Raw genomic sequence first — 12,814 nt, forward strand, 5'->3', positions numbered from 1 at the left:
TCTGTAAGCTCTGCCCACGCCATCAATTCCTGCACGCTCTAACTGGGAAGGGTTGTTTTTATTATTATTATTATTATCAAATAATAAAAAAATACTACTTTTTTTTTTTTTCCGTCTTCTGAACTTTTACCAAGGGCATAACCTCGGGCATAGAAAAGGGGAAAATAAAGCCTGGTGCTGGGCAGAAGTGCAAAGTGCTTCCAAACCCCCAAAGCCTGGACCCCCAAAGGCTGGATGAGGGGTGGCAGGATGGGACGGATGCCTGTAGGTCCTGCGTTATCCTAGGCGCGATCCCCAGGGATCTCCAGTGTTGGTACCCTCACAGGTCCTGGTACAGTCCCAGTGCAGGGTCCACCCTCCATCCCTCACCCAGCCCCACACACACAGCCAAGCTCCCCCTGCCCCCTGCCACCTTCCCACCAAGAGGTTGGCCCCAATTTCCCGGAGGGGGATGGCAGCCAGACCCCAAACCAGCAGGAAGAGCAGCAATGATCCTGTTCTTCCAACAGCTCTGAATTGAGGCTCCTTCTCCCCCAAGCTGGGCTGCTTTTTCCCTGCAAAAAACACTGAATCACCCCAGGGGACAGCCCCAGCATCACCCTCATCTCTTGCTGGGGGCTTTTTGCCCTTTTCCTTGGCATCCTCCCATCCCCTCAGCCCCTATCTGATGCCTGTTCTTCTCCATCTCCGACACCCCTCTCGGCACTCTCTGCACAAAGCTGGATTGCTAATTTGAAGCCACCCTCTTCTCCCCGATTTGCGCTCCGTGATTAATAATCCCTTTGCTCTCCCAGTAATGCCGCGCCGCTAATAAGATTAAAACATATCTCCCTCTTACAGCACCGATTCATAACGCTGATTTACCGGCGCTTCGCCGCCGCTACGGAAAGGATGCACATGGCTGTTACCTTAATCCCTATCCATCTCCGCTCCGTTGAGAAATAACTGCTAATTAATACCTTTCTGTCTCCTGACTGCTTCCAGATATGCTTGACTATCATTATTTGGCTGGCTTTTCACTGCCGATCTACAGGACTGATAAGGCAAACTCCCAGCCCTGCTTGCTAGGGATACTTCAGCTCTGCAAGGCGAGTGTTTGCGTTTTTGGGGTCTTTCCCCCAAAATCTGCAACAGACCGTCAGTCCTCCCAGCGTGGGATTGGTTGCCCTGAGATGGAGGAAAGGTGCTGTATGTGGGGAGGCTTTTCCAAGCACCTTTTCCATGGGGCATCCTGAGGGCTCACAGGGCCGTGCCGGTCCCCAGCTATACCTCAAACACCTCCACACCTCCCTGCAACCTGCATTTGTCTCCACTTTTCCCACCTCCATCCCTTAATTCTGCATCACAACTCCACATCCCCAAGCAATTTGGAAATGGGGCCTCCACAGATAACCCCAACTGCCCATTTTCCCCTGGTTCAGACTTCCCTGCTCCGCCACGAGAGCAAACTGGCTACTTCGGAAACAGCAGCAAGAGCAGCGAAAGCTTGGGAGGAGGAAAAAAAAACAACAGAGCCTCTGATCTGATGAATGTGGCAGGGGAGGCCGATGCTCTGCTTTTAATAAAACATAACGAAGCGTAGGATCATAAAATATTTCCTTTAATTCAGTGCTCCCACGAGGGTGGGTAATAGAGGCTCGGTAATGCGGTAGGCTTTCCTCGCAGCTCGCTGGCAGGGAGAGGACAGCAGGATTTGTTAAACAGCCCATTTGCAAGCCTGTAAAATGCTCTGCTTCCCATCCCAGTCCCATCTGGGGGCAGAAAGGCTGGGGTTGTGCATCCTGCCGTCACCCCCCTGCCTACCCAGAGCATCCCCATCCTGCTGCGCATTTTGGGGATGGAGATGGAGACACACTGCTTCGTCCAGCTGCCTTTTGGGGTGGAAAAAGGTGAAAAGACGATCAAGGAAGGATGCTCAAGTCATGCCCAGCCAGCGTGCACCCCCTGCTTCTCCCATCCTCATCCTCACGGGTGTGCTGCATATATTTATACACCAATGCATATACCCACAGCTCCCAGGCAGTGTGGCATAAGTGATTAACATCCCCGTGTTAAAAATCTCTCCGCATCTGCTTTGTCCTACACCGACCACTAAATATAACCATTCAATATGCTCTCTCCCTTCCAAGAGAGATAACATTGTTTAAATAAGCCTTTTAAATTTTAAAGAGTTGGGTTGTTTTCTCACAGCAGGAAGCTTTTAGCAGATCAGGGGGTGGGAGGCAGGGGGGGGTCTGTGCAAACAAACGGTACAAAGCAGCCGTGGTGCACTGGGAAAACCCAGAGGCATGGGCAGCCCTCGCATCCTGATGTCCAGATCCTGCCCCAGCAAAACCATTCCCCATCCCAAAGTCACCCAGATGTGTTTTCCTGCTGAAAAAAAAAAAAAAAAAAAAAAAAAAGAAGATGTATTTCTGCGAGCAGAGGGGTTTAATTTGGAAACCAGGCTTCCTTGAGCACGGCTTCGTTCCCACGCCACCGCTATAATTACAGCGGAGTAAATTCTCTCTCCGTCAGAAGGAAACCCAGCCATCTCCAGCCAGTTTGCATACATAAGTCTTTCCAAATACTTCCTTAAAGAAGTATTTGGAAATACTTATGAAAAAGAAGAAAAAAGAAAAAAAAAAAAAAAAGAAAAAAAAGCACCAATCCCAGCCATAATAATGCAGTAAGACGCAGATATAGTTTGAAAAGAGCCACCTCTGCCAGCACTTGTGGAAAATATTTCATCTCTACATGCACATAAGCAAGTTGTAAGATGACAGCAGCCTGCGTGGAGCTGAAGAGCTGGAGTTTTCTCTCCACAAACGATTGCCTGTCTGGAATCCCAACCGGCAGTGGAAGTGCCTTGCTCCTGCTGGAGATGTATCTTCCGCATCCTTTCTGGAGCAGTATTTCCCCGTTACACGGTGACTCTCCATCAGGTCCAGCCGGCATTGTTCATCCATCATGGAGCAAACCCCCCTCTCCAACACCTCCACATATGCATTTTGAGGTGTTGGCCGCAGTGGTGTTGCCCAAATCTTCCAGCCCCTCTCTGAGCCACTGCATCCTTCTGCGATGCAACGTGGGGAGAGAAGCGAGAAAAACAGCCAAATTCAGCTGCTGGCTCTTGGGATGTTCCTGCTGCTGCTGGAAGCCGAAATCACTTGGCCATTGCAATCCTCCTCCAGAAAAAAGCCGCTTCCGACAAAAGCAGGTTTTTTGTTGGTTCGTTTGTTTTCGTTTTTCAAAAGAAAACACCCAAAAGAAGGCTCGCTGGGGAGCGCAGCTCACCCACACCCCTACCTCACCTCAAAGCCGGGGTGATCCCGGTGCTTTTCCAAAGCCAAAGCCTTTTCGCCCCTCTCCCACATTTAAGACCCATCTTGGCCCCCTGTGAGGAGCCAGTGGCTCCCAGAGCCATCGCTTGCCTCCCATGATGACCACAACCGCCAGCAGAAATCACCCCTTTCACATCATTTTCCTCCTTTCAAGCAGCACCAAGGGCAAAACACCCCCTGGGGAGCAGCCTTTCCCAGCACTCCCACCACCAAAAGCAGCGATGCTACCAGCACAGCCAGTGTTATCCAAGCAACTCCCCAAAAAAGCATCTCCACAGACGGCAGCACACCTGAGTGCCACCGCCCCGTCCCCCCATCACCCCACATCCCTCCCATCACTTCGGTCCTACAGGGAAAAGCAAAGCCCCACTGAGGGGCACCTCCAGATTGCTCCTGCCCATCCCTGCACCGAAGTTGCCCAAATCACTTTGCAAAGAAACAAACGGGTACAAAAGTGCATGCAAAGCGGAGGAAGCCGCAGCTCCCATTTCCCCAGCCTGGGCTGATAGGATGCAGCAGCAGGATTTATCTGCAAGCCCAGGGAGGCGGAGCAGGGCTGGAATAACCGCCGCTAATCCCCTCTGCCCTCCCTTCCAAAGTATATTGTTGAAGGCATTATATAAATGGGAAATTATACAGAGGTTTGGGTAGGAGAGGAGTGAAATCCCTGCTCCGTTCTCTGGCCCTCCGGGACACTGAGTCTTTCAGCCAAGAAGGGTTTTGCAGATGGAGATTTGCTCCCGGCAGCAGAAGAGACAAAATGTGTGGTCTGCAGGCTGGGAAGGGCTCCGTTTCAGCATCCCTCCGACGGGAAATGTGTCTTTATCCTGATGTTCCCCAAACCTCCGTGGAGCCAGGGGGTAAAGCCCTGTGATGCTGGCAGCCAAAAAGCCCCCGGGCGATCTCCGGCAGGCAGGGCTTTGCTGTGGAGCCAGCCAAGCGCTGGAAAGCCTCCTTCCCTGCTCAAAACCTCCCTCTCCCGGGCTGTCAGGACCCTATTAATGATAGTTTTGCTTCTAGCTAATACAGCGCTAATTACATTTCAAAGGACTGGCTCCAGCACTGGCTTCTGCTCCAAGCACCCGCCGCCCAGGTGTTCACTCATCAGCATCGCAGATGCCAAAGCAGGGATGCGATGCCACTCTCTGGGTGGCCTCGACAAGGACAGGGGAGGTGACGGTCACCCCAAAATGGTAAGAGCATTGGGACAGCCCTGGGGCAGCCCTTCGGGGGGATGAAACCCATTCCATCTGAGAGCGGAAACAAGTCAGACGCAAACCTGCCCGGTGCCAAATGGCTCCACACTCTTAAAAAAATAGATCAATAAATAAAAATAGTGTGAAAAAAAAAAATACGAATGGCTCCATTTACCCCTTCTTTAGCATTGCTGCCTTTCTTTCGCTGACATTTGGTGCCGGTCGGTACCCAATCACCTGTTTATTATGGGCTTTGTGCCCGCTCCCAGCCACCACGTGCAGAAAATATAGGGCTGGCAGTGACAATAACTGCACAGCGGGAAGCACTGCGGCGGGTTATTGTCCTGCACTTTTCTAAGAGCCCGCCTGCCCTTGGCACTTGGGCGATGAATCCCATCCCAAAGGCAGCAGGAGCCCAGTGCTGAAAACAAGCCCGTGATTGACGGTTTATTTTAGGAAGGAGAGGGGAAAAGTGGGAAGGAGATAATGCCGGGGAGATAATGTGAGTGCCAGTCATTAGTTAAAAACAAGCCCATCAGTACGCCAAGTGCCTCGGCAGCTAGCAAACAAAAGGGCAAAGAGAGCAGTTTGGCACGGAACAAACCCGGGCGCATCAGCTGCATCCTCCCGGCTCGGCTCTTTGCAGGCTGATTTATGAGCCGGGAAGTTTGCAAGGCAGGAGCTGAACCTCCTGCCTCTAAAAACCAGGGAGCTGGGGGCTCCTTCCCTTGAGCTTTCCTCTTCCCCAGTGTGTGGGCAAAGAGCCTGACTTGGAGTCACTGAAATCAAGCAAATAGGGGGAAAAAAACCAAAGCCATGAGCAAATCAGTGGTGGGTCCCAAGCGATGCTTCATCCTTCCTGTGAGTGGTCGCAAGCAGCTCCCAGCCATCGCCATCCTCACCAGGGACGAGGTCTCAGCTCCTTCCCCACCTCCCCTGGAGGCCTGCAGGAGCCTTAGCAGAGTCCTTACCCCGGCTCCATCCCGATTCACAAGCCATTAGTGCATGGGGATTAGGTAAAACCTGCTCTTATCCCAACAGGTGGAGAGCTTTTCATCTGCAGAAGGAGCAAGGCAAGAGCCGGTCAAGCGTTCCCAGTCCAGGATTTTCTGTCAGAAAAGACCACTTCTGCAATGACAACAGGAAAAATAATAAAAAAAAAAAAAAAGAAGCAGGCGGGGCATGTGAAACCATAAAACATCTCCATGGGAAGGAGAGGCTCACAAGAGCATAATGAGGGTCATGCGTGGATGCTCCATAAAAACTAACACGGCAATGCAGGAGCTCAATTGCATTTGCATGTTGCTGAAGCCTGGATGCAACCCAAGGGAAGGGAAGACCTTGCCTGGAAGTACTTGAAGGCACCAGAGATAAGTCAGAGTGCACGCAGGAGGGCTGCAATGTATATAGCATACAGCACTGTACATACTGCGTATACAATCCAGCACATTGCATATGTATTGCTTAGCATGTTGCATACAGCATTCGGCGTGTTGCACGATGCATACAGCGTTTGGCAGGCTGCATATAGCAGCTTGCATATAGCAGGGGCTGCTTAGCTCTTGGAAGAAAAACCAGGACGTGTAACACAAGTCTGTAACACCAGAGAAGGCGGTAACATTTCTCCCAGACTCTGTGACCCACGTGAGTCCAAAGAAACCAAAATCTGGTAAAAAAAAAAAAAAAAAAAAAAAAAAAAGCAAACTCCAGAAGGAGAAAATCAGCCAGACCTAAAGCCAAATCCTGAAGCACCTCTAGGTTTTTTGGAGGTGCCAGTTAACTCCAGAGGCTTCCCTGTTGCAGCAAGGAAAGGGGAATTTGGGGGATTTGCCCCAAAACTGAGCTCCACCAGCCAGGTGGAAATGGGGTTCAATGAATGAAACCCTCAGAAATGGGGTTCAATGCATGAGAGTGTAAGCAGAAAAATGAAGCACAGAGTATCCCTGTACCCCAAACTGCTTGTTAGCTGGGAAAGGTACAAGGCGAGGGGAAGATCCTCGCTTGCTTTACAGCTTTTTGAAAGTGCTCTGGATTCAAGCTGGCAGCTATAAACTGCTACAAAATGCAGCTGGTGGGGAGAGAGAAGGGAATATCAAAATTGGCCTAGTTGGGAGAGGAGAAGGGCAATTAGCATGGTTAGGAGGGTTTTTGGAAGGTGCTACGTCTGCTTCCACAGCACAGATTTACCCGGACGGCGAGAGGCTTTGCAATAAGCAGAATTTACAGAAATTGGTAGGAAAGGATAAAAATGAGGTGACCCTGAGCTGAATGCAAGATTTGCCAGGGAAAGGCAGGAGCAGAAAGGCTGGTGGGAACACACTACGGTTTTCCAGGTCAGTGCCATGCATTTGCAGCTGAATTAGAGCAGGTTTTGCTTCCACGTGGTGCAGGGGATGCTCCTCCTCTCCCTCGCTGTGCAACCTCCCACCGTACACCTCTTGTCTTTAAGCAAGAGACTCGTGCAGGTGTCTCCCATCACCCCAGCAAACGCGGCATGCTGTGATTTTCCTTCAGAAAGGAGAAAAATGAAGCATTTCTCCAGTATCCGCTCCCCAACAAAACAGCAACTGCAAAGGAATTTTTCCAAGCTGCTTTTCTTTGCAATTTGGGCTCGGAGAAGCAGCACAGGCATAGCCCCAAGGGCAGGAACCTGCAAAGCCCAGTCCCAGGCACGCAACACGAGCTGCCCCAGTAAACCTGCCCTTTTGGGGCAAAGCCCAGCAATTTCCTGAGCAGCCTCAAACAAGAGGCCACACTTGAATTTTCCCCTTTTTTCCCCATCACCAGAGGTTGAATCCGGAAGCCGAAGTAAAACACTAAGACGAGGGCTATATATAAATATCTCGCTGAGATCAAAACTTGACATATTTAGCCCTCCTTTCATGTTTGCAAAACACAGCTCTGATTTTACACGGCTGTAAAACAAACCCGACCGCTGCTGATGAACATTTTATGGGAACATATTTCAGGCGACAAGCTGAGCGCCAGCTAATAAGCCAGCCCGGGTTTCAGCAATGCCAAGAAGCCATCGCCCTGCCTGCAGATGGGGCTTTCTGCCTTTCCAAAACCAGGGGCCCCGAGGCTACGGCTCCATCGTCAGCCACTGTCCCACCGCTCACCTCCCGCATCCGCCCTCATTTTCTCATCTTGACGGCTCCTTAACCCACTTAGCCCTGCCCAGGCAGCTTTTCCTGGCCAAAGGGAGAGCTCGAGGTTGTTTTAAAGGAAAAAAGCTGTGCTGTGGGTGGGTGAAGCTTCCCGGAGGGATGCATAACGCTTTGGGAAGGATCCAGCTGACCTAACGCGCATCAAGCAAGCAGGCAGCTTCGTTTGGGCAAACAAAAGGGCTTTTTTTATGAAAAGGCAATGGATGGAAAAGCCCCAAAGGCTCCCACCTCGCAGATGCTGTGCCGGAGTGGAAGGGCTGCTGATGGGCCCCGGCACTCTGCTCTGCCAGAGGATGCGGCAGCACACCTCGTGTGCCCTGGGACGGGGCAGCAACGGGGCAAAGCACGGGGAGGGAATGCACGTGAGTGGCTCTGGAGCACGCACCATGCAATATAGAGAGATGGCACTACAAAAAAAAAAAAAAAAAAAAAAAAAGACAAGATTTGCCAGCGTCGCTTTGGAGGAGCGTTGCAGATGCTGAGCACGAGGGCACGTGCGCGTGTGGGAGAGAGCAGCGGGAGCTTGCGTCCCCTTCCTGGGGGCTGCAGCCAGATCCTGCTGCATCCCTGGCAAGCGAGGGGCAGGACCTCCCTGGGCACGTCCTCCCTCGCCACGCGCGGAGGTCGGCAGCAGCTCCAGCCAAGGATGCTGTCAGCCAAGGAAAAGCCATCTGCCCACTGAATTTCGGGAGCAGCTCTCCGTCGCTTGCCGGAGCATTGTGACGGGCATGCATGGCAATAATTATTATCTTTATTATTATTATTGCTTTAAAAGCAGAGAGGAAGCACTGGGTTTTGGGACAGCATTTCTCCACCCAAGGGCCTGCGAGGAGATGCTTCGAGCAGCTCAACCTCGGGATATGGGGAAACAGCAAAGTCCCAGTGGGATTTTAAGAGCCAACAACAGGTTCATGGAAGTATGAGTCTGGGTCCATGAGACACTGCCAGCTTAGGAGCCATGCTCAGATCCTCCTCTCGCATCACTTCCCAACACACAACCTCTGCCAGGGGCTGCCTCCGCACCCATGGGAAAACAACTTTTGCCTCCTTTTTTCCCCCAAATCCATGCCACAAGCACCGGTTTACCCATATCCACTCACTCATTCTCCCAGATCGGCAGCGGAACAGCAATTGTGAAAAAAAAAACCAGGCGAAACAGAGGAAAACGGCTCCGTGCAGTGGTGACGGACAGCTTGCGGACGCATTGTTCCTTGAAAATCCTCCACCTGCTCCCCAAAACGGGGACGAGCAAAGAGGGACACGGGGCACAGAGCTGCGCGACGCATCCCCACCCTTGGCTTGGGATATGGCCACGGCCACACTGGGTGCAATCCCCAAAGGATGATTTTGTGCAATCCACAAGCCACAGGGGCCCCGGCATCCCAAACCAGAGAAGAATCGGCTCCTTTGTGTCAAGCCCGCAGAGCACGGCCGCTGCTCCCCCTCCCCGCTCCCTGCAGCAGCTGACGGCGGCTTTCCGTAGAGGAAAAAGTGTGCTAGAAATTAAAAAACAAACCCAAGCAGTGCCGAATGAGCTCTGCCACCCGATTCTGTCTCCCGGAGCTTTGCAAAGCAGCCGGGGCTTCGCCGCGCTCCTCCCATGGAAAGCGGCTGCCGAGACCCCACAGCGGGTGGCTTGGGTGGGCTCGGGGGGGGCCGTGAACCCGGTGCCTCCGAACACCCCCAGAAATGGAAGCAAGCGGCTGCCCCACAGCCTCCAAGCGCAGGGAGGGGAAAGTTTCCTGCCCTGTGCATTTCTGCCTCCTGGGAACCCCACTTTTGGGGAGAGGATGCGAGGAGGGGGGGTGGATTAAACCTCTGCAAAGCGGGTGTTGCAATGGGTTTCTGGAAGCCTGGCTGGATGGGGGGGGGTCTTCTCCCTGCTGGGTACCCCCTCCCTCTTGCCTGCGGGGTTTGGGGTACCCCCGCATGTCCTCTTAGCAGGTACCCTATTAATGGGTGCCCTGTTAACGGCTCCAGTGCTCGTACCAGTTAATGGGTCCAAAACCAATGCCTTGTTTGGGAGTGCCCTATTAATGGGTCCAAACTGGGTGCTCTATTTGCAAGTGCCCTATTAACGGGTCCAAATCTAATACCCTGCTACCGGGTCCAAAAACAGTGTCCTATCAGCAGGTACCCTATTACTGGATCCAAGCCAGGTACCCTACTAACGGGTCCAGTGGGGGTGCCCTATTCCTGGGTGCTCTATTTGCAAGTGACCTAGTAACGGGTCCAAACCCAGTATCCTCTTACTGGGTGCCCTTTTCTAGGTCAAAATCTGGTACCCTATTAATAAGTCTGAACAGGTCGCTGTATTAGTGGGTTCCCATATTATCAGGTCCAAAACAGGTGATCTATTTACAAATGTCCTATTAATGGGTCCAAACCTAATATCCCATTAACGAACCCCCTACTAAGGGGTCCAAAACCAGCATCCTATTAATGGGTACCTTAATACTCAGCCCAAACCTGGCACCCCATTGACAGATCCAAACTGGCTGCATATCAGCGGGTTCCCCTGTTACCAAGTCCGCACTGGGTACCCTGTTACGGGGTCCAAACCCGGTGTCCTATTTTTGGCTGCCCTACTACTACCGGCTCCAAATCTGGTACCCTACTACCGGCTGCCCTATTACCGGGTCCGATCCGGGTGCCTGTCCCCCCTACCCCCCCATATCACCCCCCAACACCTCCCCCAAGCCCCCGGGGGGGGGGAGATGCGGAGCCCGGAGCCACCGCACGCTTTCTGCGGAGCGGCTCCCCCCGTTATTCCGGGGCTGGGGGGGGCGGTTAGAAGCAGTCCCGTTTTTTATTTTTTATTTTTTTGGGGGGAGGGAGCACTCACCCAGCGCCAGGTCGAGGAGATCCCAAAGCAGCAGGCAGAGGGGCAGGGGGCTCACGGTCCGCATGGTGCCCGCGGGGGGGGGCGCCCCATGGGGGCTCACCGCTGCCCCGGCCCGGTGGCGGTGGCGGACGAGGGACCCGGGGGGGGTCCGTGGGGCATGGCGGCGAGGCCGGGGGCTGGGCTCGGTGCCCCCCCCGCTCCTCGGTCCCGCCGAGCCGAGCCGAGTGCTCGCAGCCCGAGCCCGGCTCGCTGCCGGCCCCCCCCCCCCCCAGGCTGAGCCCGCCCCGGTCCGGCCCCGGGGAGGGGCTGGGGGCGGGGGGGGGGCCGTGGCTTGGATGGAGGGGGGGGTGGGCAAAGGATGGGGGGGCGAAGGGGCTGTGGTTAGGATGGGGGGGGACAGGGAGGGCCGTGATTTGGATGGGGGGGCGGTGGATGGGGGGGGCTGGAGGGGCTGCGCGTTATATGGGGGTGCGGGGGGGGGGGGGGCTGCGCGTTGTATAGGGGTGCAGGAAGGGCCGTGCTTGGTATGGAGGCTGGGGGGGGGGGGGCGGTGGATGCGGGGGTTGGGGGTGCTGTGATTTGGATGGGGATGCAAGGGGGGAGCGGAATATAGGGGTGCGGGGGGGGGCTGTGCTTTGTACGGGGTGCAGGAGGGGGGGCTCGGTGTGGGGGGGGGCAGGGGGCGGTGTATGGGGGTGCATGGTATAGGGGTGGATGCAGGAGAGGCTGTGCCTTGGATAGAGGGCGTAGGAGAGAGCGCGAGGTGTATGGGGTGCGTGGTATATGGGGGGAGGGCTGTGCCTTGTATGGGGGCTGCAGGAAGGGGGCTGAGGTGGCTGGGGGTGCGTGGCTGCGAAAACGGGAGGGGCTGTACCTCGGGGGGGGGTTGTGGGGTGCAGAAGGGGATGCTGGAGGCAGGCAGGGGCTGGGGGGAGCAGGCTGGGATAGCCAGAGGGAGCTGGAGAGCAGCACTTTGCAGCCATCCCCCTAGCGCAGGGGGCTCGCTCCGGCTTCATTCAGCGCCTCCCCTCTCCCCGCAGCCCCCAGGAGCAGGATCCGGCCCTGGGGCTGTTCCCCCCCCCCCCCCATTTATGCGCTGGCCTGGATGTGCATCCCTCCGTGGCCCTCCATGGCAGATGACCTTGCTTTCATCCAGCTCTCCACATTTAATTAGTTCCTGGACGTTTTCATTGCAAAATAATCTTTTGCAATTGCCTTTGACTTGCCCAGTCCCATGGGGTTGCCCTGTGTCCCCGACACCTTTTCCCACAGCCCCCAACCCCAGCTTCACCCTGACATTTCTCAAAATCCCAGGAACTCCCCTCATTTCCAGCAGCACCGAGCCTCATGCAAACACCCCCCAACGTCCTCCTTAGGGGTCCCAGCTGCAAAAAACAGCCTCTGCACTGAGACCAGCACAACCAGCAGCACCAGTCGGACAAAATCCACTGGGTTACGGCTTCTTTCTTAAAATAACCAACCGCCGTAAAAGAAATCAGGCCCTGCATAGGTCAGTGCAAAATCAAATCAAAACAAATTAAATCAAATAAATTAATTGGTGAAATTCCTTTGCATGGGCTGGATTTTCTCTCCCATAGCCTTTCATTCACCAGGAAAAGCTGGGCGTGCTTTTGTGTGGGGATGCCTGGAAATCAAATCTCGCTTTATCTGATGGCAGATTTGATAGCCCCCTCTCAAAGGCATCACATTTTCTTTAGTCTCACAGGACTATCGTTGACAAGAGGAGGAAGAAACAATGCTCACAGGGCTGTCCAACGTGGGAACCCCGAGGACACCTCCCTAAATAGCCATCCCCAGGGTGAAGCTGAGTTGAGCTGCGCAGCCACCCATGCTTGACCCAATGGGTGCTGTCAGCTCCTGGACAAGCTGCCAGATTGTCCAGGAGCTTTTTTTGCCCAGATGCCTCCGTCAAGACTTTATTCTCCTCTTGCTTTCCTGTGCTGAGCCGCCATCCCTCAGCATCCCCTTTTCTGTGCTCCTCTCTTTTCCATGCTCCGGAGGGGCATGGAGCGTTTTTTTTTTCCAGCTTTGGATGCTGTAGCCCATAGGCAAAATGCATCAAGAGGCAGAGATGAGGCTCAAAGTGCAGAAAGGCCACCCAGACAAAAGCAGTGAAGAGGGGAAGTTTGGGGGCAGGTGTGAGATATCTGCTCCTCGCAAATCCTTCTTGACCCCAATTTTATCCCCTTGCAGCTCTGCAGCTGCTTTCTGGGTGCAAAAGCTCTGACCCCCCCGAGCAGGAGCAGTGACCCAGGAGAGGCA

At 54.0% G+C, this 12,814-nt stretch overlaps 1 protein-coding gene across 1 annotated transcript in view; it reads right to left on the reverse strand.

Annotated features, from left to right (window-relative positions):
- IGSF21 (immunoglobin superfamily member 21) overlaps nucleotides 1-10,610 on the reverse strand; it is a 37,795-nt gene extending 27,185 nt beyond the window's left edge. Inside the window, exon 1 of the mRNA XM_082777177.1 lies at nucleotides 10,532-10,610. Coding sequence (XP_082633303.1) covers nucleotides 10,532-10,595 — 64 coding nt within the window. The 5' untranslated portion in view covers nucleotides 10,596-10,610. The remainder of the gene's footprint in view (nucleotides 1-10,531) is intronic.
- Nucleotides 10,611-12,814: the final 2,204 nt, after the last annotated feature.

The sequence above is a fragment of the Aythya marila genome, assembly GCF_965140915.1.
Source record: "Aythya marila genome assembly, chromosome: 21".
Lineage (NCBI taxonomy): Eukaryota > Metazoa > Chordata > Aves > Anseriformes > Anatidae > Aythya > Aythya marila.